The sequence below is a fragment of the Haliaeetus albicilla genome, chromosome 7 (genome assembly GCF_947461875.1).
Source record: "Haliaeetus albicilla chromosome 7, bHalAlb1.1, whole genome shotgun sequence".
Taxonomy (NCBI): domain Eukaryota; kingdom Metazoa; phylum Chordata; class Aves; order Accipitriformes; family Accipitridae; genus Haliaeetus; species Haliaeetus albicilla.
The window spans coordinates 44,796,296-44,823,661 of record NC_091489.1 but is presented as its reverse complement, the minus strand read 5'-3'; the positions used below and the strand labels follow the sequence as shown (position 1 = coordinate 44,823,661).

Genomic DNA, 27,366 nt, shown 5'->3' with positions numbered 1-27,366 from the left:
TAATTTCCTACCCGGTAATATCCCAAAGCCTTTGGCATTGTTTGAAATTCCAATTATTCATCTCAAACCCAGTGATGGCAACAAAATGACAAAAAAGAAAGTGGGGGAAAAGCCAGGGCAGGGCTGTCACCTTAATGAGCCGAAACCCAGGACCCGGCTGTACGGGCGCCAAGGGAAGTCATCTAAAATGAATGTCACACCTGGTTATAAATAGGGTGGCATGCGTCGCTGTGCCCATTAACATAGTGACACGTCCCACAGCGATGAGTTAACCCTTTCCCTTGCCCTCCCATGGAGCTAAATATAGGCAGCCTCTGCCCAGCCGCAGCAGCAGCATTTTCTAGCTCCATCAGTGGGTGGAAATCACCGATATACAGAAAATAAAGCACAGCCGCTATTCAACATCAGTCCGTGCTTTCAGCTAGGGCATCTAGCAGCAGAGCCTGTTTGTCCCAAGCAAAAGTCATCCACATTACCTTGTAATGAGCCCGTGCTTATTCCAATGAGATGGCTCCAAAACCTGCGTTGCCTTATACCAAAGTTCAGCGATCCTGTGTTTCGGAGGACACCACCACACCTAGAGAAGCAGCACTGAGTTCCTATCATCTCTGGTTATTATACAGTTAAGCAAAGGAGCCAGCATCCCCTCTGTTTTAGCCCTGTTTAGGCTGTACGTCCTCCTAGTAAGTAGCAGAATTATCTATATGTATGCACGCATAGAGAGGAGGTAGATGCTCATCAGCAGTCAGCAAAACAGCAACGATTCAAAATCTCTGGGGAACAATTTTTGCTCCCTGGGTTTTGTCTACTTTGTCATGTAATGTTTTGGTTTAGCATCTTAAAACTGAATTAACCATTTATTTATAGCTGAATAAGCTATGGAAAAGGGAGATTTAAAGTATTGCTCTTGGGATGAGATTAAAAAAATATATCCTGAGAAAAGTGCAAACAGAGACAAATGCAAAAAGGTAAGAGGCAGGAAATCCTTTATTGAAGGGGTAAAGGCAGAGTCACAGACTGTTTTCAAAGTCAAACCCAAATACAAACAAAAGGCTAAAACCCAGAAAAATTATATTCCCCCCCCCCCTTAAAATGAAAGTCCAAAGCTTAATTTGGGTTGGATTTGTTATGCTTACGCAGCTCGGTTGGCAATCGCACCCTGATTTGGGGGCACCAGGGAGGAGGGAGACACCAGTCATATACCGAAGTGGTTAAACGATGAGCAGAGACGTCCCCTCTCCGACCCCACTGCAGGCTTCGGAGTGGGGATGTGGGAGCAGCATGTTAAAACACAGACAGTCTTTTTTTTTTTTTTAATTTCTTTTTTCCTTTTTTTTTTTCTCTCCTTTCCAGACAGCTACTGTACAAAACCAAACAAAAATTTATAATAAATACCTAACACAAGAGGCTCAGTACATTGCTACAATCCTTCACTGAAGGGAAACATATATATACATATATATATCCTAATATATAACCTCTTTGACTTAAATCAGCGTAAAGGCTACGTGTTTCTACAGGAAGGCTAGGGCAGGAATCCCACTTACCATCACCCAGACCCCACACCTCAACCGAGCATCACCGCCTGCGGTCCCCCCGCTCCCCACAGGGTCCCCATCCTCCTCCTTGCTGGAAAAGCAGCAGGATTTGCCCACGGCAGGGAGTTTTTGCATCTAGGAAGGGAATTTTTTGCATCTAGGAAGCTCTGGCTAAGCAACCGCGCAGTGAATATAAAGAAATTGGAAGAGACCCTTGGCATGCACGACTCCTGTGTGATAAATACAGACGTTTTCCTTGGCACTGTCTCAGGCTGAAATTTCTGACCCATCCTAAATGCTGGTTACAACGCTGGAGAGGAAACACACGCTGGCCTTTGAGTTAAAACCCTCACAGACTCAAAGGGGAAAAAGAAAATAACCCTGCAAGGCTATATGACTTTAGCATCCAGCTATTTGTTAGAGCGAGAGAGGGCTTAAATTCCTGGAGATTAATTAGCAGACGCAGAACATTGCCCGAAGGTAGGTCTGAACAAACAGCTCTGTATCCAAACTCTGCAGCTGGCCTTTATTTTTTTTTCTTGCCAAAAAAAAAAAAAAAAAAAAAAAAAAAGAGGAGCCAAGCCCTCGGTACCCTCAGTCCTTGGCTGTAGCCCCCTTGGTTTCAATAGGAATCACCTACGGGAGATAAAAGCTGAATATCTCGGGCTTTCAAATGAAGGGGAGGGTTTCTGGCAGGGCTCTGGGGGAGCGGCTCGCCCCACAATCCTATCCCGAACCTGCCTGGCCAGTGAGAAAAGAGTTTCATGTGAGCTTCACTCAGGCAAAGGAGACAAGAAAAAGGATTCACTCCGCAATTGCAAATGGGGAAGCGCAGACATCGCAAATTCAAGTCCTCCTCCTCCAGCCCTTCTCCCCTTCCTATGAGAAAAAGGCTGTTCCCACTGGAAATTTGACATTTTGCTGCCAAAAGGGGAGCCAAAGCAGGGTATGGGCATCCGCAGGAAAGCGGCGAGGGGCATCGAGAGAGGAATCTGGAGATACCGAATCGCTCGTCCAGTGATGGCAAGACCTTCTCAAATTCCGTCCCCACTCCCCAGGCACTGGCTGCTGCCAGCACAGGGATGGTGATCACTTCGAAAGAGGGAAATTTCAGGGATTGCAGCCAGGCTGGGGAGAGGGGGCCTGGCTGTTCCCCACCGGGAAGGAAGAGCTCCAGCCTTGCCGGGCTCGGTTTTAGACCAAGAATTGCTCAAGCAAGGCTGGAGCCCGCGACCAGATCCAAGCATCCTCACGTATCCCAGGAAAGCAGAGGTGAAGAGCGGCACCGGTCACCGCGGCGGGCTGGGGAGAGGCTCAGCATCTGCAGGTCCTGGGCTCGTCCCTGCTGCAAGCCAGGTTAGCAAATTATCTCAAAAATTAAAGCAGAGCTGAGAAAATGAGCACGCAAGGGACTGAAAGCCAGGGATGGGAGAGGAAATGCTGGTACACCCAAGTGTCCTCTCCCAAGGGGGGGACGGGGTATCGCAATAGGCATTTCACAGGCAAAGCACTGCAGAATCGGTAATTAATTAATCCTCACGGCAGCCCTGCAAGCCAGACTGGGTGTAATTAAGCCTTGGTTTTATGGCTGGGGAAACTGAGGCATGGGGTCGCAGCTCTAGGGATAATTCTGCAGATGCTGGGGGTGTTTGGAGGCAGAGGTTCGTCGTTGCCTCGTAGATTATAAATCCCACAGAAACCACTGTGACCATCTCACCTGTCCTCCTGCCTAACGCGTGCCAGGATCAGGCCCTCAGCTCGTTCCTGCTCCCAGCCAAATGAGCGAGTTATCTCCCAAGCTAAACCCACAGCCGATAAAACGCTCCTCGGGCTCAAGGACACCCACGCTGCTGCAGGGAGGGGATGGCCATCCGATCCAAGCCTTTTGCAAAGGGATCCCGATTTTATCGGCAAAGCCGCCCACCCTGGACCTCCTCGACCTGCAGCTGGGACGGAGCAATGCCAAAGCCAAGCTCCTCATTTTTTCCAGCGCCAAACCCCAGCGAACCTTGCAAACAGAGTCTGCAACGATGTTTAACGACAGCTCTTTGGAAACACCCTACAGATCTGCTTATTTTTCCCCTTAAATTACGACTTGCCTGCAAGCAACCAGCCAGAAAGAAAGGAAGAAAAGAAAGGAAAAGAAGTGATTCCTCCCCGTTTTGCCACCGTTATTCCCCCCTCTGAGGTAGACGTCGATGGGGTGGGGATGAACCGCTGGAGAGTGGTTATTCGTCTGGCGAGCAAGCCCGCGGCATCCTCGCTGTCCTGCCCCGGCGTTGCCGGCACAGCGCATCGCCGCCGAGCCCGTCCCGACGCGGTGCGGCTCAGCACTGCCGTAGCATGCAGGCGGCGGTGACCGGCGGTGGTCCCGGCGAGCTGCATTTCTCCGGGGTGGTGATTTTACCGGTGTAATCGATGCAAGAGGCATTGCGCGTCCGCACACCCTCGCCGCAAGTTTGGGAGCAGGGGGACCAGGGACCCAAGCGCCAAAGCGGGCAGGGGACGTCTCCGCAGGGCTTGATGTCCTCGGGCTTGAGAGCTCTGTCGCAGGTGGAGGAGGTTTGACCCTCCACATCCCGGCAATCCACCGTCCGCCTCTGCCAGCCGGAGCCGCACGTCTTGGAGCACTCGGACCAGTCGCCCAGGACCCACTGGGAGGTCAGCATCGGTCGGATGACGTTGGCCGACTTCTTCTCTTTGCCTTTCTGCTTGCTGAAAGGGACGTCCTTGGGGATGAAGAAGGTGTACTTGACTTTTGGTGGGAAGACCTCGCTGGCGATGGTCAGCAGCTGGACGGTCAGGGGCTCCGGGAGCTGTCGGAAGCTCTGCAGCCTCTCCAGGGTCGTCATGGAGCCGCTGTATTTCAGGATGGTCCCCTTAATGAGGATGTCCTGCTCCATGGCCGAGATGGCAAAGTCTCCGTTCAGCAGGTACTTGCCCTCGAGGGTCCTCAGGGCCAAGTAATTCCCGTCGTGACGGACCCCTCGGTGGCTGCGCTGTTTGATGTCGATGTTGGTTGCCCCGGCGGGGATGGTGACGATATCGTTGTAGCCATATCTGCACAGGGCAAAGGGACACGGTTATTTTCCTGGACTTAAAGAGGAGACCCATGCAGGGGATAGTGCTTGGCGAGTGGGATCGTGGCTCTGAAGCCATTCCTTTGTAACCCAGAGCGCTCAGGAGCTGTAAATATTGCAGCAGTCATGCCAGAGGTGTGCTCGGCTGGAAGATTTTGCTGAATTACATGCAAAAATGAGCGATGCAATCAGAGGAACAGCCCCATGGTTACCAGCCTTGCCGGGAAATTCCCCTTACCCCCTTTCTTTCAGGTAAAGGTAAACAGGTAAAGTGCTTGGGACTAAAAGCCTGGCTCTGCCCAGTGAATCTGTCACTGGTGATGCTGAAGGATAGCATCAGCTATAGATACAGAACAGCACAACAGGAGACAGCAGGGTGCTGCTGGCATTGGACACACAGAGGATATGTACATTGGCCAGATGTTGCTGCTAAAACCAGATCAGCAGTTAAACAGTTAACCCAACAGACATCTTCTATTGTAGGTGACTTGATATTAACTCAAAAGCCTTTCCTAGAAGACGGCAAGTACTACGGCAACAAAACCATCCCTATCCACGGGCAGGCATCTCTGCAGCCTGGGCTCATCTTTGAAAAGGTTTTGCAGCCACCACCATTATGCGGAATTGCTCCTGTTGGAGGGCACAGAACATGTTCCCATGCCGGGGGAATATTTCCCTGCAAAGCCAGCCAGAGCCCATCCCCAGAGCACCATGGTTCCTGGAACGGCACTGGGAAGGCTTCAGTACTCGAGCCCTCAGCACCCCGTGCTATGGTAATTCCTTGCTACTATAATAAAATGCCACCCTGACACGACTCACGCCGTGGGGCCGGCAGGATCGTTTTCCACGCATCCCCACAGTTGATGCTGCGGTCAGTAATTAGATTTAGAGTATTCTGGAACAAAGCCTTCGGGTCAAACTCTGCTCTCAGTCAACCCGGCCTCCGTAACCCTGATCTTAATGGGATCTCTTCTTGGCTGTAGCTACCATGCTAATCTCTCTTTAGTCAACCACAAACAATTCATAGGAGAGTGGAAGCCCCGTTTCAGCTGGCTCCCTGGAAGGAAACCATTTAGGAAATCTAAATTGACTGCGTGAGTCACCTCGCCGCATGGAATTGGACGCGTTGGGCTTTTGTTACGAACTTTTCAACAAAAGCCTTAAATTCAGCTCTTTGGCACAGCTACAGAGATCTTGGGCAAGGGAAGCGGCTGCCTCCATGCCCATGTCCCAGGACTGAAATTCACACCGAAGCCCAGGGAAAAGTTAGTGAACTATTTATATCCCACATCAGCCCTTGAATATCTGTCCAACTCACTGCATTGGGGTGAGATGCATATTGTAAACTCCTCGGGGCAGCAGATTTACTTGCAGTGGCGTACCGAGCGCATCACCAGCATCGTCACCAGCTATTATTTTAGGAAATAAACTCTGCTTGGCTTGCAGAATGCTGCCCCGAAATAAACTTAGTGTAAGCTCCGGGGTTTGGGGAGGAGAGCAGGCTGTTGCAAGGTCATCACAGCTGCAAACCCTGGTTAATGGCATGGAGGGGAAGCCAAGCACTCCTTGAGCCTGGCTGCAGCAAACAAGGTCTGCAGCTAGGTATGATGTTTCGGGTGCGGAAAGCAAACTGGCTTTACGTGACTTGGGCGGAGTCCTAATATTCCTAGCCTAGAAGTTTTGCAATAAAAAAAAAAGAAGAAAGGAGAATAAGAGGGGAAGCTGGTTTTTCTCCCCCCAGCCCGTCTCTGCAGACCCCTTCTCCCCTTACTTGGACCGGTTGAGCGAGCCGGATATTTTCCTGCAAGTCGAGCCGTTGCCGCCGCACACCCCGCACTTGTCCAGCTTCTTGGAGGACCCGACTACGTGATCGCAGCCAGCCTTGATGCACTGCCCGTGGACACAGATGGAGAGGGTCTCTGGTCCGCACAGCGTCCCATCGATCACCTAGGAAAAAGGGGGGGATGCGGAAGAGCAATTAGGGCATGGCTGTGTGCGTGTGTTTGACCTGAGATGGGGTAACGAGGGGCAACAGTAATTATCATCACCAGGTATCTTACTTTGGCCTCAAAGACTTTAAATTCACTCCTCCCTCTGGCTCGGCAAAAGAGCTTGCATCGGTCTCGGGGTGACACTCCTGCGTACTTGGGAACCCACTCTAGGCGATTCCCTTCCAAATCCGTAAAGTTGTAGCTGTTGTACTTCTCGCATTGCTGCTCCCGAAAGCTTTTCCCTGAAAGGAAAGGCAAAATGTGACCCAAAAGCCACGAGAAGCCGTCAGGAACCTCCTCGGCCGTCGCAGAGATGTGGGAGCGAGCTGAGGACAGCGGGAGCGCGCGAACAGAGGAGGGATGCCGCACACCTCCCACCCAGCCGGAGGGGATCACAACCCCCAGCAGAAGGCTATTCCCCACTCTCCCCCCCAAAAATGTGAATAATCAAGGGAGAGCAATCCCTGGTGATGGGTTCTGGAGAAACGGGGGGCGGGCAGTGAGCGTGCATTTGGGAATTGCACCCTTTGCCTCTGCCGATGGGTGGATTTGCAGAGCTGGGCTTACCGTCTGGTGGGCACTCATTGGTGTGGCAGGACTGGTACTTGGCACGCTGGCCCTCGCAATACCTGCCGCCGTGCTGGGGTTTGGGGCTGTCGCAGTGACGGTAGGAGAACTGCACGCCGCCGCCACAGGTCCGGGAGCAGGAGCCCCAGGGGCTCCACGGGCCCCAGCCGCCGTCCACCGCCGGCTGCAAGAGGCCACGAGAAGCTGCTAGATTCCCTCCCCGAGCCCCTCCATCCCCGGCTGCTGGCTTCCAGGGTGAGCGAAGGTCTGGAGCAATGCTAAAGCGTCCCCCCCGGCTCCTCTCCCCGTGTCCCTGATCCACAGCAAAGCACTGAAGCACATCCTTCACGTGAAGTTATTACTGACTTCCACCACTCTGTTCGTGTGCTTAAAGTTAAGCTTGGGTTTAAGTACTTTGCTGACTGACTCGGAAATCGCTGCTAATTCCCCGGCAGGGCAAAAAGTGATGATTTAATTGCAGAACTGCGGCTGCTTGCTCTGGTTCAGACCAGCCCGTGCCTCGGCAAAAGGCACAGCAGTGTTTATCTGCGAGCTGGGCTTGCCAGTAATAAAGATTAACGAAAGGTGCTGTCGAAGGAGAGGTATCCAGAAAACAAAGCAGGCAAATCCAAAGCTAGCCCAAGGGATGGCAGGAGTGGGGTAAGAGGTTTGGGAATCCCAAAGGGTCGAGCCCCAGCCCGTCGGTCCCCAATCCCCTCCATTACCTGGGGCTTCAGGGCATCCTGCGGCACGCAGCGGCCGTCCCAGCACAGCCCGCCGGCTTTGCAAGGGGTGCCGTCAGCCCAGGGCAAGCTGCCGTTCTTGGTGTGGCAAAGGGGCTCCCCGCTGTCAGTCCTGCACCAGAGCTGGGCGCAGATGTCCTCCTCCGTGGTGTTGGGGCAGTGCTGGAACTCCTTGCCGAAAATCTGCTGGCATTGCTGGTCCAGGCTGTACAGGGATCCTCGGCCGGGCAGCTCGGCGGGCAGGGCAAGGGGGTCGGCCGGGGCATCGAGCAAGCAGTCGCCTGGGCAAGGCGTGAGAATTAGGCTGGAGATGCATCAGGGCTTGACGCCAGGGACTGCACCAAGCAGGGCACCCCAAACCTCCGCGTGCGGTCTGATTTGACACCCCCCCCCCCTTCACCCCGCACACCCCTCCGGGCATTGCAAAGAGCCTGAGCAATTAAGGCAAAGGTAGTTTTGAGTGATGAGGCAACTGAACTGAGCCTTACCGTGCCCTCCATCCAGGAACTCGGTGAGGTACATGGCACTGCAAGGGGACCAGGGCTGGGTCTTGTTCAAGTGGATGAAGAGAGGGGCCATCATATGGTGCTTGCCGAGGGGCCCAAAGAGCCGCTCGCAGGTTTTGGAGTCGTCATGGGGCATGCTGAGCACATGGCCTGGGGAGCAGAGAGCATCAGGGAGTGAGCTGCAGCCTCCCAGTCCTGGCCCTGCTCTGCTGCAGACGGTGCATGGGCAGCTGGGAGCATCTATAAGTTATCAAGCAGTTCCTATTGCTGCAAAAGCTTATTGCTCAGATAAATCAGAAGCGATAAACAAAACAGTGCGTTCTCGCTCTATCTTAGCAGTACAGCCCGCTGTATGCAGGGCAAAGCAGCCCAAATTAGTCGGCGCATCTCTAGGAGCAGTAAACCAAGGGGGAGAAGCGCTTGGCCGCACGCCTTCGCTCATCACATCAGGCAAATGCACCGATGTACACCAGCTCGAGCACTTCTAAGCACCTTTGCTGGTGCAAAGCAGCTTCTGTCGGTGCCAGAATCTCCCCAGCGCTGCCCAAGGCTTGGCGGGAGGTACCCAGCCAGGAGATGCTGGCACTGGGCTCAGCTACATCCCCTCCCAGGAGCCGGTCTGGCCGTGCCGGGCTGAAAAAACCAAAACCCCCTTGGGAAGGGATGCATTACCCAGTTCGTGAGCCAGGGTGTAGGCTGCCTGCAGGCCCTCGTCCTCAATCACCGAGCAGCTTTTGTTGCGGTCGCACATGGTGCCGATATCTGCCACTCCCAGCGTGTCGCAGCTTTGGTGTCCGCAGAAGTCCTGTTGGCGAGCAGCGCCGAGGGGAGTAAGGCAGGGTGAAGGGGTCCCACGTTCGGCAACCCCAACATCTCCCAGCAGAGCTGGGCAACCCGCTGGTGGTCTGCACCCCAAATGCAACCGCCCCCCAACTGCTTTGCTGCAAGCTTTCATTGCATGGCGGGGGGATCCCTCCTCTCCCTCCAGGGACATCTCGACCCTTTTCTTTCCTCCCCATCCCAGAGCATCCCCAAGGGACCCTTCAGACCTGTCTTGTCAGCAGGATGGCAGTATCGTAGTGCTCCGGGTGCCGGTCGCTCAGGGGGTTGAACTTTTGCTGCCAGCTACAGAAGTTACGCAGGGTGAGCCCGCCGTTGTCGGACACCTCCGGCCCCGCTGCTGCCTCGTCCACCACCAGCACCTTCACCACCACCAGGTTGATGGAGTTCTTCAGGCTGGGGTGCTTGTAGATACGAGCCGCCATGGACATCAGGGTCAGGATGTGGTTCTGCAGAGAAAGAGAGGGGCAGGCAAAACCTGGGTGAAACCTTTGCCACGGGGTGCTTTTTTTTTTTTTGGTTAGGAAAGGAAAAATCAACCTCATTTCCGAAGCCTACCACATCCAGACCGACTCAGGCAGCCAGCTGGGTTGACGTCCTAAGCGCTGCCTTTTCTATACATGATGCTTTACGCCTCATGCCAGCGGGAAGGATGGGCAGGACAAGCCCACCCCTGCAACCCCTTCTCCACCTGCCGTGAACCCTTTGCACCCAGAAAACCTTCGGGAAAACCTCACGTGTCCGGCCGAGTGCTCTTGCATATTCCCAAAGCATTAACCCTGCCCTCACTGCCCTGGGGCGGGAACCGCCTCACGCACAACATCTCGCTGGTGCAAAACCACCCTCGCATCGCTGTAAAACTCCTGCCCGTGCTGGTTGGCAGGGTTTGAACCCAACGTCCTCAGCCACAAACCGGGGCCAAAGCACTTTGATGGCCAAATCTTCGTCCAGCAGCATCCCTGCTCGGGCGACTGGGATGACCAGAGATTACTCAATATGTCAAACGCGCCAGCGATGTTTAGGCTGATGTAAACATCTTATCGGAGCATCGAAATTCCTCTTCTGCTTGGCACCCGTTCACGGCCCCGAAGTCAGGAGAAAAAAATGCAGCTATTACACAATATCGTATTGGGAAAGAGAAAGCGGCTTCTCTCCTCCCCAGACGAATTACACCCCATGGTCTTGCTTCAGCGCCACTACCTAATTAAACTGGAAGGACTCAGTGGAAGCCCTCTCCAACGGCTGAGTTTCACCCAAAATACACATTTCCTGAGTGGAGCCGGCTCCGCACGCTCATCCATCGTGATGCTGCCAGGACAGTGATATGCACAAAATGCCGTTTTCTTAGTGAACAAGGGAGATGTTTAGGGAGCTGCCCTCCTCCACTAACAGCGACGGCATATTTGCTGCACTGAGAGCCACTCAGCCAGGACAGTTGTGGCTATTTTAAATTGTTCTGCCACATTTTATCCCGTCACTGGCAGCTCCATGTAAACAGATGTTTCGCTTCAGCAAGACATATCCCAAGTACCCTCCAGCTCATTATCCGAGGGCAGGCCCCAGCAAGGATGATGGGAGCACTGAATAGACTGGTTTATTTAGACTGGCCAGATCTCTGCGACGTGACTCATGTCCCAGCCCGAAGCATGCAACAAATGTCACGGAGAAGTCACCGCCGAGGCAAGAAATGCAGGCGAGATCCCCACGAGCGGTTGCTCCAAGGGACCGGGAGAATTGTTTACCCCACGGGGAAAGTCCATGGGGAACCTTCCTAAAAATATCCCAAAGCCTTCCTAAAATTATGCACATGAAGACCAGGAAGGATGCTCTACACTGGAGCTGCACATCATGGGACGATCCATCATTTCCAAGGCAGCAAATCCCACGCCATCCTTTTCTAACCCATTACAAGTTTCTCCCCATCCCGGTAGTTGTTACCTGGGAGCTCTCAGTCCCTACTGCAAGTCCCCCAGGACACCAATGCTCACATCCTCAGGGTTACATCCAGCCAAGAAACAATTTCAGCGCAGGAACGGAAGGACTCGGAAAATATCTGTCCGCCTTCCCTTCGTCTGGAAAGCGAAGATGGAAAGCGAACCGAACAAACAGCTATTTAGTGCAGATTAAAAGGTCAAATTCACTTGTTCCACCATCTGGTGTCTATTTATACCCATCCCTGGGCCGTGCGGGAGTTGGTCGGGTTTCGGATGGACCCCGACTGCTCCGGGGAGAGTGGCAATCCACCTGCACCGCCTTGGCTGGTCCAAGGGTTTGGAGCTGGGGCCAAAAGCAAATTACAGGATCCCCAGGGCTCAGGAGAGGCTGACTGAACGCTTTTGGCCAACAGCCGGCTGTGGACGAGTTGAATCCCGCTTGTCCCGTCCTCCCTGTGCCTTTGCAAACAGGCTCTGGCTTGACGAGCCACCCAGGAGGGAACGTTACCTTCTCTGGGTTTTCCTTCCCAGCATCAAGGCTGAGGATGTGGCTATGGGGATCGGATGCAGGGCAGCCACGGGGGTGGGTTTGGGGAGCCCAGAGGCACAAACGGACTGGTTTCTGCCTCCTTGCAAGGCACCGCAGCACAGCAGGCTCAAGGCGCTTCCCTGCCGTTTCCAGCCAGCATCCTGGGAGATCTTGGCAGGATTTCTGTCCGACTGGTAAATACAGCTGGAAAATCAGCCCTTTACCTGCTCTGGGGGGAGAGGATATGAGCCTGAACCCGAGAGGATTGCGGGAGCACCCCTCCTCTGCCCCATGCGCTTTTATGGCCAGGCATGAACATCGCATCTGAGCCACCCCACCGGAGAGGCAGGGCAGGGGTTTCTACTGCCCGGTGATGCTCTCCAAATCCTTGGCTCCCTCTGGTCTCGAGAAGATCAAATTCCTAAAACGATGGGGGGATGCCTTTTGTCTGACACACCTGCATTACAGCAGCTCCCATATCCCTCCTGCCACAGCATCACTGCTGCTGGGAGAGCCCTAAGCCAGGTACCACCAGCATTGCCCGATGCCAGACAGCCAGCAGCAAACAGCACATGCAGAGGGTTAGCAGTGGGGAAAAAAAAAAAAAAAAAAAAAAAATCAGAGCATGAGGAACTGAAGTGGTTGCTTTTAACCTGATAATGTTGAAGGATTTCACTTTCTGATGCAGGTTCTTGCAAAATCTCTGCTTACATTCTCCTTTGTGAGAACCACTTGGAAGCTGAAGTCTGCAGAGATTACCAAATTGTTTAGGTTTTTCTTTTTAATTATTATTATTATTGGGGGGCGGGGGGGAGAGAAACTGCTCTTACACAGACACTAACTATTATTGTGGTATGCACATAATGATCTAATATTGCTGGATGCACCCAGTGCAGAAGGATGGCAGGGAGCACCCATGCAACACCCTGGCACAACTCTCCTCCCTCCGACACGCTCCCCAGCTCATGGAGATTAATGCTCAACCTGACCTGGGGCTGTAAGTTTGTTTGTTTGTTCATTGGGTTGTTGGGTTTGGGTCTTTTTTTTTTTTTCCCCTCCTTTTTCTCTAGAAGCCAGCATTTCGGGGGGGGGGGGGGAGGAGAGAAATGCTGAGATTTCTGGAGTGCAAACAGATGGAAGGAAGAAAACATGGGGTCAGATGCAAGGGCTGCCCAGCTTTTAAAAAAACAACTGGTAAAAACATATCCCAGCCTGTGTCTCTCCCCTGAAGCGACGTCTGCATGCTGGCCCCCCAGCTCAGATACCCGCAGCGGCCAGCGGCCGCCCTGCCAGCCTCCTCCTGCAGTTTGAAGCCTGGGCCAAGAATTTCCTTGCAAAAATGTGGGCAGCAGCCAAGGGAAATGGGGGGCAAGCTGGAGGAAAGGGGGACACCTTGCCAGCCTGCCAGTGTGCCTGGCTGCCCTCCTGCCTTCCCAGCTCTCTGCCCCATGACTTTTCTGCTTGCCACGTGATTTTTTTCCCCCCCTTCTCTTTCCCTCTTTGCTAGATATTTGGGGCTGACCCACAAAAGAAGCAATTACCCCTTTTCAGGGCAGGGGAAACTGAGGCACATGCTGGATTGCCACCACCTCTTTGCAGGCACGGATGAACATGAAGCAAAACCCCGTCCTGAGAGCATCCCGGGGCAGGAACGCTGCAGTTTGCAATTGCTCCTGGGTTGCTTTGGTGGGAGCCGGCTCCCTTGACGCTGAGCCTTTCATACCGAAGCCCTTGATAATCGGCGGTCACCACGCCAGCGGCGGGGTTGAAACGCGGCAGCTGTTTAACATTACGGGACAACGCGAGGAAGAGAGTGCATCGGCCAGGGGAATATTTAGGGAGGCTGCCCGGTCCTCCGACCCCTTGCACCAAAGCGGATGCAGGATCGGGGTCACAGACGGGGGGGGGACAAATCCCAGAGGAAAAGCACCAGCAATGCTGGCGGATGGCAGCATCAGCGCAGGTCCCCCTTTGCTTGGCAAAGATCCCCTTTAATCCCACCCCGGTTGTCTTTGGGATGGGCTCAGGAAGGGCCGGCTCCTTTTGTCAAGGGATTAAGCAAACTCACCCACTCAAGCTGCACAATATCCTAAAGCGAGCCTAGGAGCTGGGCACGAGGGGACCTGAGGCTCCAGGGTGGCTTTGGCTTTACCTCCAAGGACACTTTGATGGTCAATCTAGGCGTGGGAGAGCCGGCAGCAGGACCCCAACAGTGCCCCGTGCTGCACACTCCAGCACCCGTCTGGTCTTAGAGGGGAGGGATGCAACAGCACTCCTAAAACCTCGTAAATCTGCCTGGAAAAAACACAGAAGTCAAGCAAGGAATCCTGGCTTAATCAGACCGATCTGATTTTGCCCTGGTTCTCGGTTGTTACCAGCTCTCGGAGTCAGGGATAGCAGCTTCCTCGCTCGCAAGAGCAAGGGGGAAAGAAAAGGGGATCGTAGCCATCATGTCTGCAGAGGAAAGCTTGGAAACGCATCTCATCTGCACCCAAGAGACTGGAGAAATCCCACCACAGGAATCCGATTCTGCTGCCAACTGGCTGAGGATGCTGTGGCCGGTTTTTGTAACCGCCTGTTGCTTTAGGTGTCTCGGCAAACATCCCCTGAGTCTTGCAGAGCATCTATGCAAGTGCAGCCTGCGCTGCAGGTGCTCAGCCCAAATGCCCTTTCTTCTGAACATCGGAGGGATTAGCCCCTACACTGCCTCCTGCCTCAGTTTCCCATACTCAAACGTCCCACTTAATTCTGTTAGTGATGCTCACTGTCCTTTTTTCCTTTTTTTTACCCCGCCCAAGCATTTTGGGTTCTCTGCAGGAAAAACACAAAGGATTAACTTGTGTGTCCAGCCCAGGACCTCACACCCTTCCCTATATAAGGGGGCTCTCCCTAATCACTGCAGGTCACATCCAGCCAAGTCCTCCACAACCTGCCGGCTGCTCACAGGTGTTATTGCTCAGCACTGTCCTGCTGCTAATGCCCCCCAAATACTCCATCTCCTGCAAGGATCAAGACAGAAGAATGATTAAACCCCCAAATTTCAGGTCTGGTTCTGTTCTTCATCATTTCCTCCTGGTTTACATGAGTATTGATGGAGGTAGAACTAAGCTTTTGTTATCTAAATCAGGTTAACAGCTGAGCTATAATGGCTCAGATTGATTAGAAATAAATCATTAATAGCATTTTCCTAACAAGAGTGTGACATCGATTATAACTTGCAAGGCTTGAATGCATCTTATGGTGACTATCTTCTACTGGAGCAGTTACAGCTTATGCAAGAAAATAACTGGGAATACAAACAATGCTTATGACCTTTAATAAATACTTGGTAATTAAAGTGTGGTTACGGGAAGAAAAGTCACTATATAAATATGGTTTCTTCTGACTCAACATTTCTACTCCCTGGGCATCCTCTAGTCAGCTCTCCAAGATCTCACTAGCCTGAGCAAGCCATCTTTTTTTTTTTGGCCCACAAAATGTGGGTATTTAGGGAGAAGTGAGATGGCTATTTGGTCTCTGAGTTAGCAGCAACCGTGCTTCTCCCTGCATTTTTGTTGCAGAGAACAAAAGACACAGAAACACAGCAGGTGGCTTCCCCCCCCCCCGCCATTGCTACACGAGAACTGGTTGCTGGTTTCTCCCAAATACTTAAATCCTAACCGAGACCTTTAAAGGCTTCCTTCCCATCAAGGAATATCCTCAGAGTTGATGCAAAGATATTGCTCTTGGGGACAAAGAGGAGATAAAATGGTAAAATGGGAGGCAAGCAGACTGGAAAGTCACTGATGACTAAGGAAGGAGCTGTCATGGACCCACCGGGCAGCATCACCCACCCCCAGGGCTGTACCACCCAAACTGGGGCACGGTACCAGCTTTTCCACCCCTTGGTTGTGTACATGTGCAGCTCAGCAGCTTTCGGCCTTCCAGAACTGCCACAGCACAGATTTACCCAGAGGTGTGTTGCTTTTTCCCCCTGCAAAAGAGATCACCTTATTTGTAGCAAGGAGGCAGACCCTTGGGTGTTGCTTTAAAACCGTTGGGTGCCCAGCTGGTTGCAGAAGATGCAATACGCTATTTTTTCTGTCCTCTTGGGGAATCAGAGACCAGCTTCACACTACAGGGAGAGTAATTTCCACCACTATTTACGTGCCTGTTGCTTAAAAATTCAGATGACTCCATTGAAAACTCTGGTTTTGACCGGCTGTAAGCTCTGGGCGGTTGTCTCCAAGTGCAGCACCCATCGCTCCTTGACCCTCCGCTATCTGTTCCTGCCAGCCTGGCTTGGTGGCATGCAAGCAAAACCGAGCAAGGGGCGAAACCTGAGTGATGCTGAGCAGCTGAAATCAGCTGGAGCTCTGAGGTTTAGCATTTCTCAAGGTCCAGCCCCGCCTGAGGCAGGCTGGAATTAAAACACTGCTTTATTAGGAGTGGAGAAGCTGGATGAAGCCCCCAGGGAAAGGATAAAGCGGGCAGAAACGGCAAAGCCAGGCTGCCAAAGCGCAGCCCCTGGTTTCAGCTGCCCTCCTGCTCCCCGCTGAGCTCCAGCTTCAAGGACTCCTCTAACAGCCCCATACCCAAGCAACCCACGGCAGAGGACGAGCAACTTCGGTGCACAGTTATCCCTCACAAAGACCCGAGTGTGTTTCAGACCATGCAAACCTGTATTGGGACCCGAGGACCCGAGCAACCCATCGCTGCAGGGAGCATGGCGGTGGGGAGCTGGCTTTGCAAGAGGCATGAAAAATAACCCCACGCCGATGAAAGCAGCTGGTCAACAGCCCTGGAGATGGACGCGGGGGCTCAGAGGTCCAGCATCTCCGCTACTGGGGTCGCCACAAAGCCTGGCCATGGGCAGGGTCTCCGCGGCCGGAGCACGTTTAAAGGAGGGGCAACATTTCTGGCGGTGGCGGCTGGGGGAAAAGGTTGTTCGTGCATCTGCTCGGCTGCTAACAGGTGGCTCAGGAGCGGGGCTGCGCATTACTCAGCCCGTGGTTTATTTACTATTTGGCCCAAGCTCCTATCCGGAAGGGAGTTAAGCTCATCGCTTTGCAGCACAGCTCTTTCCCTGTAGCAAGAAAGGCATTAACCCCCTCTGTCCCTCATCTATGGGGACACCAGACTGATGGGACATCACGGTGTCCAGCCTGTGCAGACGGAGGCTCCCCAGGACAGATGCTGGGTCTGGGAAAGGGTCCCCAAACACTGACCGAACCCCATAGATAACTCTGCAGCCATTGCCCCAGGGATTTATGGCCCCTACATGGCAAGGAAAAGTGGGGACAGAGCCAAGGTCTCCCACCTCGTCCTCAGCTCTCTACTCTCTTCCCCAAGGTGAACCCTGGCATCCCAGGGCTGCTTGTCCCTGCGGAGGCTGGGTGGGAAGGGAAGGTACCCAGCAGCAGGCAGGGGACTGGGAATGCAGGTGGGGGACAGAGATGCAGCAGGGACAGAGGGCTGGAGACGGGAGGAGGTGGAGAGGCAGTGGGGATGGGGACAGGAGGGGACAGGGGGCTGGAGGGGATGCAGGGCTGGAGGGGCAGGGGGCATGGAGGGATGGAGGGGATGCAGGGATGGAGGGGGCATGGAGGGACGGAGGGGGCATGGAGGGATGGAGGGGACGGCTGGACGGAGGGGATGGCTGGACGGAGGGGATGCAGGGGATGGCTGGACGGAGGGGACGGCTGGACGGAGGGGATGCAGGGGATGGCTGGACGGAGGGGATGGCTGGACGGAGGGGATGCAGGGGATGGCTGGACGGAGGAGAAGGCTGGACGGAGGGGACGGCTGGACGGAGGGGACGGAGGGGAACGGCTGGATGGAGGGGACGGAGAGCTGGAAGGGACGGAGGGGCAGGGGGACGGAGGCCACGACCAGCCCTTACCTCCACATCCTCCCCGTAGAAGCTCACCATGGAAGCATCGGCCACCAGCAGCGTCTCCACGTACCGCGCCTGCGAGACGAAGCGCTTGGCTCGGCGGCGGAGCGGCTCCCGCTTCCCGGCTCCCGCTTCCCCGCTGCCGGCGGCGGGGGGGTGGGCTCCCGGCGGGGGGGCGCGGCGCTGGAGGCGGTGCAGACCCCTCCAGGGCGGTCCGGGCGAGGGATGCCCGAGGGGCTGCAGCTCGTAAGCCGCCCCGTCGAGGTAAAAAGCGGCTCGGAGCCCTCCTCCTCCTCCTCCTCCTCCTCCTCCGCAGCGGCTGAGCACGGCGGGGGCGTCGGGGTTCCCCTCGACGGCTCCGGCGTAAAAACAACCCCGGCGGGACCAGGACCGTGGCGACCCCCGGCGGCCCCCCCCCAGCCGCTGCAAACGGAACCGGGGGGCTAAAAAAGCGGCGTCGGGACGGAGGCGAAGGACGACGGAACGACCGAAGGCGGCCAGCCGCAGGGCCAGCTGCCCCGGCGGTGCGGGCAGGCGGGCGGGCAGCAGAGCTTGAGCTTCCCGCGGAGGCGGGGGTAGCGCCCACGCGTGACACAGCAGGAGCAGGTGGAGCGGAGCCCGGCCCCCCAGGAACCCCCCCCGCCGCCCCATAGCCCGGGCCCGGCCGCCCCGCCGGGCTCTCGCCGGCTCCCCCGCAGCCTCCGCGCCGGCTTGCGGAGCCCGCTGTATTTATACTTTCTCCCCCCCGGCTTTGACATAAGAGGTTTATTTTTGATCTCTCGCTGTTCCCCCCCCCCACCCCCCACTCCCCTCCCCTGCCAGCCAGAGCCTGGGGGAGGAGGAGAAGCGAAAGAGAAAAAAAAAAAAAAAAAAAAAAAAAAAAAAAGAAGAAGAAGCAGAGAAAAAAAAAAAAACAACACTAAAAAAAAAACCAAAAAACCAACCCACTTTTGGATGCGATTTGAGGCCAATCAGGCGCCGGGAGCCCCGCCTGCCTCCAAGTGTCAACTCCAGCCTGTTACTCTCCCAGCATTAACCCCTTCAGCCCAACCTCTGCCCGCCGGGGCCTGATCCTGCCCAGGCAGGCAGCAGAGGGGCTCAGGGAGGTGGTCCTGCCCCGGGGGCTGGGGTTTAGCACCCTGTTCCCCAGCCCCCCCATAGAAGGATTTGCCCCAGGGGTTTGTGTGTGTGTGTGGGTGACTCCTCTCCCATTTCCCCCAGCATCCCTTCACTGCTGGAAAGCACCAGGCCTTTGCCAGCTGGAGAGCATCTCCTTTCAGCCTGCAAGGCAGAAGGTGCCTGGGGAGGTTTTGCCGAGCGGTTCCCATGTCCTTCGCTTAGCCAGGGACAGAGCGGGCTTTGGGCCCCCGGGGAAAGCTCCAACAGTGACACACGCAAGGAGGTTTCCATGCCCTGAACCAACAGCTGGGTCTGCATGGGGTTTCCTCTGGCTGCAATAAGGCAACGGGCTAAATCAGACTTGTGGAAAATACCTATGAGGATAAAACAGTGCAGCCAGCTCCTTCTGTCACCCCTTTTTTTGGGGGGGGGTTGTTATGTGACTTCATTTAAAACACAGATCTCCCCCTGTCAGACTGAGTTTTTCTTCCCATCCGCATTCCCTCGCAGCAAGAGAAAATCCTACAGCAGTATAAAAGTCTCAGGCTGTAAAACCAGGTAGCTACTGCCATGTGCTCAACAGTGGCAAACATCAGGAGATGGGCAGAAACATGCTGATCCTGGCTGGGAACCTGCTCAGCACCAGGGAACAACCAGCTGTAATGGAGAAAGGGAAATCTCTCCATATATATTACTCCTTCTTTCCTCTTAAGCCCTCCTTCCCCATTAGTTCATGAGATTCCTGGCCTCTGGAGCGCCCTTTGTGCAGCACTGAGATATCCCGGGACGTCCTTGCTGCACTCCGGGGGTGGAGGGTCCTATTCTGCTCCATATCCTGATTTTCTAAACTTTTTACGGGGAGCAGCACACGCTCAGGACCGGGCTTGTTCTCTTTTAACCTTGCTGTGGATGCAAGCACAAGGACCAGCTCCTCTGCACTGTGGGTTTTGTTTTTGTTTTTCGTTTTTTTTTTTCCCTTAGCCTAATCCTAAAAAGATCTGAAAGCATAAAGCAGCATTTAGCACCTCAGAATTCCTGGGAAACCAGAGTCTGGCCACGGCTGAGCAACGGGGCGCAGGGTTAAAGGCTGCTCTTCCTTTACTCGAGGATGTATTTACATCTGCCTCTCTATTATTATCTCCACTTAAAAGCCACATCCCTACCTATATAGTAAACATAGCAGTGCTGCCCTGGGGCCAAGGCTCTGATTACTTCTCTTCTTTTTAAAGTGTGGTTTTCGCCACCGTAGGAGGGGAGGAAATAATAATAACAATAATAATAATAAAAAAAAAAAAATAAAAAAGCAACCCCAGGCACGGTGTAGTTCGGTCTGGGACATCTCTCCAGGGCTGCGTATCAAATGCGCTCCCTCGACACCCAGCGCCTTGGCTGCTTTCCTGCGACAGCCGGCTGCGGCCGCAGCCCCTTCCTCCCCTGGCAGGGAGCTCAGCCTGCAGCTGGAGCAGCTTTCTCGTAGCAGCCAGGGTGGGTTTTCCTCCCTCCCCAGCTTCGCTGGGCTGGGGAGAAAACACAGTTTGCGCTTTTAAAAAAATCAGCAGGAAAGCGCAGAGGCAGGACCAGAAGCCAAAAGCGAGCCCTGACTCTGTCTCCTCCAGCCCCAAACCCCAATGAAGGTGCCGGCGTGGGGCGTCCATCTCTCTAGGCTTTTCTTTGCCACGGGAGGGTAGGCAAGGAGATGCGGTGCCCCTGCTCTGAACTAGGACAGGTAAGGCTGGAGGCGACACGGGGCACGTCTCTCTGACAGGATGCAATTTATTCCTGGCTTTCCGCTCTCAGAGCCGCATATTTGATCTCGGAGGACATGCTTGCATCTTAGCTTGAAGGCACCGCTGGTTTTCATTAGCGGCTCGCTCTGCAAACGGTAGCTGGAATTTCTTGTAGCCGATACGAGCCTCGCCAGGCTCGTTATGAACCAGCTCGAAGGCATGCTGGGAGACAGCAAAGCCTCACCTGGCTGCCCCTCTGCATCTCCTCCCAGCAGAGGATGAGGCACCCCAGGACTTTTTGGGGTTCCTGCTTCTTAACCCCTTGCGGGACACGCTGCCACCAAACCTTGCCTGCCACTCGGGGCTGCCGCTCTCATTTCTATGGGGCTGTCTGAGCATGTGAAAGCCATTAACTCCCTAGTCACTGTGATTTAAAGACCCTTTTGATCAAACAGCTTTGCAAACGTCTGCCCCGCTCCCCTCTTCACATCCCCAGCTCTGCAAAGCCAGGCAGCGGGCAGTTCCCTCCTGCATCCTTCCCGGAAAGCCAAGCCCTGCAATCCTGCCTCCCAGCACCCATCTCCCAGCGGAGTTTTGGCCGCCAGGATAAGGCCCACGTTGCATTTGCTGTTCCTACTCTGCAGCAGCGAGATTGTCCCATTTCGGGGGTGTGTGTGTGTGTGTGTGTCTCTGGGATGCTTTGCTGTTCCCTCCTTGCTCTGCAAATGGGATTGCATCCAAATCTGAGGTGCCAGGCTGGTGTTTTAGGTATTCTCCTTCGTGCTTTGCCCTCAGGCCAGGGAAAACATTTGGGAAAATTGTTTGAGCTATCACCCAAAGCAGCTACAATCTCAAAAAATATTACCACTAGATGTCAGTGCCTCCCCATGCTGCCTGGTGGGAAACCCTAAATCCATCCCTGCACGATCCTGCGGCAGCAAAAGGAGAGTGAAAGGGGTCCTGCAGCCAGCACAAAACTCACCTGATGTCAAAAGAAGCATTTCCATTAGTTTTCCTTTTAAAGTCAGCAGGTGGGATGAAATTTCTCCCAGAAAAGTGGCTGGGCTTTAAATTAGGGCCCTGGCCTTGTGTCCTGTCAAGTTATCTTCAAGTGAAACCAGCTTAGCTGCAAAGGTTGGCAAGTGAGATTCAGGGAAACAGTTACTTGCCTTAAGTTTGCATGAGGAGGGAAGAGCTGGGCTTGATTTGGAGCGAGTGAGAACCAGCAAGTGAATTAAGTAGCAAAATGTGCCATCCAGGTATATAAATCTGTAATCTGAGTTGACCCCCCCCACTGCCTGACCACAGCCACGAGAGGGCCCCCCTGCCTTACAAGTGGTGGTTAGTTACGGTTTGGTACCTCAAAACCCTCAGTACCCCGTAAAAAAACTGGTTTTACCTTCCCCTTAATGCAATATTCGAGACACACACCCCCCCCCCGCCCCCCGTCCCCGGTGCAGCAGCCCGTCCCTGGGAACCGTGCACCGACAGCGCAGGAGATTCGGCAGCTGTGGGAATGATGCTGGCGACATCCGTAATTCCTACGGGGTCCCTTAAACGTGGGGAAATCAGATTTTTAGGGTTTAGGAAAAGGCAGGGACAGCCAGGCTAGGACTCGGTTCGTGCCACCTCCCAAATCTCTTGGCACCGTAGATGCACCATAAGCTGGGTCCACCAAGAGCAAAGGGCCGCGGTTGTGATATGAGTTGAATTGATTTGATTTGATTTGCAAGGATTCTACCTCTGATTTCTAAACCATCTCAAGGCACCTCCAAATTTATTCTCTGGTTTTAATTGCCTTTTGATTTGGAATGCAATTCATTGCGTTCAATTACGTTTCACACTTTGATTTGCAGAGCAGGAAAGTGTCACCAGAGGGCAACCTTGCTTCAGGGTGGTTCTGGAGCTCCAGTTGTGGCTGTAAAGCAAGCAGGTTTATGGCTTTCCAAAATCAAGGGCTAAATCCTATTTCCAGCGCTGCAGCCTCCTCCCAGGCTTTGCCTTCCCTGGGGAGCTGCTTCTCCACTTTCCGGCGGGGTCTTGAGGTTTGCAAGGTGTCCTGAGACCAGCACATCAGCGAGAAGAGTCCGGTCCTTCCCCAAACCCCTTGCAAAGCTGTGTCTGACCTGGGGTTAAAAACCTCCAAATTTGACAGAGACCTCCAAGTCTGCCCTAGGGCTGCTTTTCCTATGAACCAGTCCATAAATAGTGCTAAATAAATACAGTAAGTTATAGTGAAAATACTCTTCTCAAGAAAGCATCCCCCCCTTCTCCTTGTTCCACTCTTGCATGGTTTATGGGCTGACAAAAATGAATGAACTTCATAATGGTTTGCCTGAGTGACGAGCATCCTCGGCAGCTGGCTTATGACTCTCCATCACCCCGGGTTTATTCCAGACGTGCATAATTTGGAGAACCTTTCAGGCTTACACAGATCTAAAGCTTCACCCTTTTGCAAGCTCAGCGTCTTTAGGCATCTTTGGTTTGTATATTTCTAAAGTGAACATCGCATAAAGCTAATTAATCAAGGATGGACCCTGTCTCAGGCAGGTGGATACAATATAGAGCTGTGTAGTCCTGGGCCATAAATCTTCAGGCTGAAGCTGTGCGTATGAACGATAAGAAACGTGAGATACTGTTTTGGGGCGATATGTGGGACCATCACCTAGCTCCTCTAAATTTCAACTTATTGTTTTAGAACACCCTAGAAAAACCTATGTCTATCTTCCTTTAAACAGGAGAGGGCCTTAAATACCAAGGGAGGTGAAGAGGGAGGGGAATTTTGGATGCTTTCTGGGTATACGAACTATCAGCAACCCCAGGACCTACAGTACTGGCTGGAAATCAGGCAAAACCAAGCTTTATGATTTTTTCAGCACGCCTTGGTATTCCCATATCGAAGCCCTGCCAGATGCCAGAGGTGACATTATGTGACGGGACCGTGCGAGAAGGCAGCAAGAGATGCTCCTGCTCCAGGAGCAATGAGGCAAGGCACAGGGATCCTTCTCCTGAGTCGCCTGTGCATGGCGGGGGAGCAGGCTGGTTTGATTTTTGTTGTGTTGCACATAGCTGTGTGCTTGAAGACATTTAAAGCATAGATCCTCTTCTGTCACGGGGCAGGGAAAGTGCTGCTGCCATCCCTGTTGCGTAGAAGAACTTGCGAGGGCTGCATGGGAAACCCAAGGCAAAGCATCCTGCCCATCTCCAGTCGCTATCATCCAAGCCAGAATAAATCTAACTAAATTCAGCATCTTCCTGGACCAAGGATGGGGCAAGTTTTAGGTTCCCCAGACCTCCACATGCTCAGGTTTCTTGCGTACCTCTCCCTCAATGACCTTATCTAGACCCGGCCAGGTTTTTTTCTCCAAGTCCTTCTTTCCTGGAAAGCCGCCTAACAACTCGCTTTGACTCATCTTCAGTCCCTGGAGAGGATCCTCCTTCCTGCCCATGTGGTGGGGAGCTGGGAGAGCACAGCCTGAACTTTTGGGTGAGAGCCCAGGCCTCTGATCTGCCAACCTTTCAGCCGAAGACTAGTGAACGGTTTGCAGCAGCACCAGCTTTTCCCTGACTCCAACCTTTCCTCTCTATCTCTGGCCTGGAGCTCTCAGACGGTCTATTTAAAACTGCTTCTTTTGTGAACTGCAATATCCAGGAGATATGTGAGGTTTGGGGGTTTTTTTACTCTTCTTTTATTTCTACATTCACACCCTTGGCATCACAACTATGATGAAAAAGACAGAAAATATCTTGTCATCACTCCCCAGAGGCGCTTGGGATGAAGCAGGAGGAAGGTGGGAGAAGGAGGGTCTGCACTGCAGACCAGCTCACGCCAATATTTCAAGATCAGGGTGAGCTATGGATTAGGCCTGGGTGAGATAGGTTTTACCTTAAAGTCGTTTCTAGGCAAAAATCAAAGTAGGAGCTGAATTTACCTTACATACCTTAATATACCTTATTATCTGTAGCTGTTCTGTGAGGTCCAAAAGCATCTTCCATCGCCATTCCCTGCTTACCATGTGTTCTCCTTTAGGTCACCTATATCCAGCCCATTTCCATTAAATCCAGGCAAACTACAGGGCCTGAAAAGCAGACAGATTCAGCCTCAAGCACCTGGAAAGACATACAGAGTGAGACCACGGCGTTATCTTGGGCCGGCTCCTTTGTGCAGATGTAAAGGGCTGCAGGGTGCAAGCGACTGCCGGGAGGTCCCCAAAGAAGGGACCTGCCTGCTTTCTCCTGGCCCTCACCCTCCCAGCGTGGCCGATGGCTGTAATCTGCCCCTTCGTGTTGGCAGGAGACAAAACAGAGATATTTCGCTTTGCCCACCCTGGTTTGAGATAGAAGCGCCCCGAGCAGACACCACAGCCCTGGGACTGCTCAAGGGCTTTGTCTGGGTCCTCTCTAATGGCAGGGACTGGGGAAATCACATCACGTCCTTGAGCTAGAGGAAAAACAAAATAAAAATATGCCTCCCTTCTTGTCTGGAGCACTCTGAGACACGCCAGTAGCCCCTGGAGCTGCCTGTAAAGGGTGAGCCCTGAGGGCAATATATGCTCCATATAGTCAGCAGCTTTTCTACTCACCACGGGCAGGAAAATGAAGGCAGCAGATGATTTGGCTTGCAAACAAAGCTCTGTCTGTGGGTAGGTGATTCCCACCTGTTCAGAGAGCGAGTGAGGACAGGGGAGGCTGCGAGAGAGCAGCCAGATGATCCATCCCTTCGCTTCAACCCCAAGGATGCTGGCCCACCGTAAACATCACGGGACAGAGCGAGCCCAGCTAAAACCCAGTGTCTGACGGGATGGAGTGGGTCTCAGCTCAGGTAGAGCCAAAACACTCACATTTTCTGCCTGCCTTTCCCCATCAGGATGCAATCAGGTGTTCTCCAGGCAGGAGGTAAAGTCCTGCCAGTTTGCTTTGACTCATTTTTTTTACTGGAGAAGATCTACCAGATGGAGGGGCTGGAGCTCCCGGGGCAGCAATGACTAACCCTGGCTTGATGACCTCTAGGCTGGGATACCTGGAGCCAAGGTGCTCTCATGGTGCATGTAGGGACCTTTCTGGTCCCTTTCCCATCTGCTCCTCACTGGCATTTCTTCAGGGCAGAGACCTCCTTGCAGCTCAGTGTACATGCCAGCCTGTGGGTCTTCTGCTGCGTCTTTCCCCAGCGCAGAACACCAAACACTGCCTGAGATGGTGCAAGCGCTGCTGCCCACCCGTCACATGTGACGGGAACGAGTATTTACTGTCTTTAAACATGAAGCCACAAAGAGCTAACAGAGCGGAGGTGGGGATGGGAGAAAGCACGACAGCCTCCCCATCCCGCTCAGGAACCCGGCACGGCTTCCAAAATAAGCTTAGCTCCCAAGACGACCCCAGGAGCCACGGGCTCAGCCCAGAGCTGGATGCTGCTGCTGTAAGGTGGCACCTCTGGGACCATGTGCCACCTTAGATGCTGCTGGGATAAACTCGTCCTGTTGAACAGGGCAGTGCCGTGGGAAGGAGAAGTTCCATCCTGGCACCTCAAGATGCTCAAGGTTGTGTCCTTTTCTCCTTGCACCTCCACTCCCTGTGCTGCCCGTTTTCTCTTTCTGGCCCTATCGACATCCCTGGACACATTGCACTTTGGCCGGCAGACAAAATCCCTGATTCACTGAGCCCAGAGCAGTCAGATGATTATTTTGGGTCACAAGTTCAGCTGCAAGGCACACGACCGAGCAAACCGCAGTATGGGGAAGCGCTGGCACCAAGACGAGCCAGGCTGCAGGCTGTGGGCTCTGCATCTTGAGCAACAGCCTTGGCTTATATTTCATATATGTGCAAATACTTAAGCCATGCTTGCAGACTTTCTTGAGGCTCAAAATCACTTCAGAACCAGCCTGTCTATGAGAAGGACTTAATTTTATCATGAAACCAACCCAGAGTGGTGGAAAGGAGCACGGGCTATGAGGATGTGCATGACGTGGGTGCCCAGTGATAGCTTGGGAGCATTACAGAAAAGTCCATCCTTCCCTGTGGGCACAAAACCAGCTTGTGCGGAAACAGAACTGCTGCAGGGGAAAAAGACCCGCTGGGCAAGCCCTGTGCAGCCCATCCCCATGTCAGCGTGCTTATTACTGTGAGTAAATCTATTCCTCAGCCACAGATGGTTACTGAGGACCCTTCATCGCTCTCCTTTTAGCTGCCCCGCTCTCAAAAAAATCCCACCCATGATAAGCTCTTTCTATCTATCTCCCAACAACATCAGCTGCCCCAAATACTGGTCCCCAGTACTCTTCTGATGATCACTGTGTTTGGTGGTCACGGGGAGATTCTGATGTACTCCGTGTAGCGTGTCCTGGGGTCTCGGAGGAGGGGACGTTGTGGGTATTAACACTTACCGAGTGCTCCCTTTGGAGGCCCGTGGGATCTGAACAGGGCTGCGCTAGGGTTAGCGAGGGATGCACCGAAAGCCGGTCCCCTGGGGAGAAGAGCGCTGGGGTGCTCTGGAGGCCCAGAAAGTGGGGTGGAATTTTGTGAGGGTGGCAGGTCTGAAGGTGCGTGGAGGGCACTAGGTTCACCCGGGCTGTGAAAAACACGTTAATATCTCCCCGAAGAAGTCCGAGAGCTAAACCCCCGGCTGCCAAATAGCAGGTCAAGCCCGCTCCGCCGAACTGTCCCAAATACCAGCGGAGGACCTTCCGCCTTCACCTCGCACCCCTGCCCCCAGCCGGAGACGACCCCTGCGGGGCCACAGAGCTTCATCCTGCCTTTTCGCTTAGAGCAGGACCCGGCACCATCGCAGGACCCAGCACCATCGCCGGGGGCGGGGGGGGCAGACTGGAGCATCCCGGGGGGGGGCTGCAAGGATCCCACCCTCCCCTACAAGAACACAAGTGAAGAGGGCGTGGGTGTCCCCCCCAACATCTCATACCCCC

At 53.8% G+C, this 27,366-nt stretch overlaps 1 protein-coding gene across 1 annotated transcript; it reads right to left on the bottom strand.

Annotated features, from left to right (window-relative positions):
• Positions 1-969: 969 nt before the first annotated feature.
• On the bottom strand, positions 970-18,254 carry ADAMTS8 (ADAM metallopeptidase with thrombospondin type 1 motif 8). The gene is made up of 9 exons (XM_069788170.1): positions 17,610-18,254; positions 9,475-9,714; positions 9,098-9,230; positions 8,408-8,575; positions 7,902-8,200; positions 7,177-7,360; positions 6,679-6,851; positions 6,390-6,565; positions 970-4,598 (listed from the first exon to the last, which is right to left on the bottom strand). The coding sequence occupies exons 1-9, from the start codon at positions 18,252-18,254 to the stop codon at positions 3,866-3,868; spliced, it is 2,751 nt and encodes a 916-aa protein (XP_069644271.1). The 3' UTR covers positions 970-3,865.
• Positions 18,255-27,366: the final 9,112 nt, after the last annotated feature.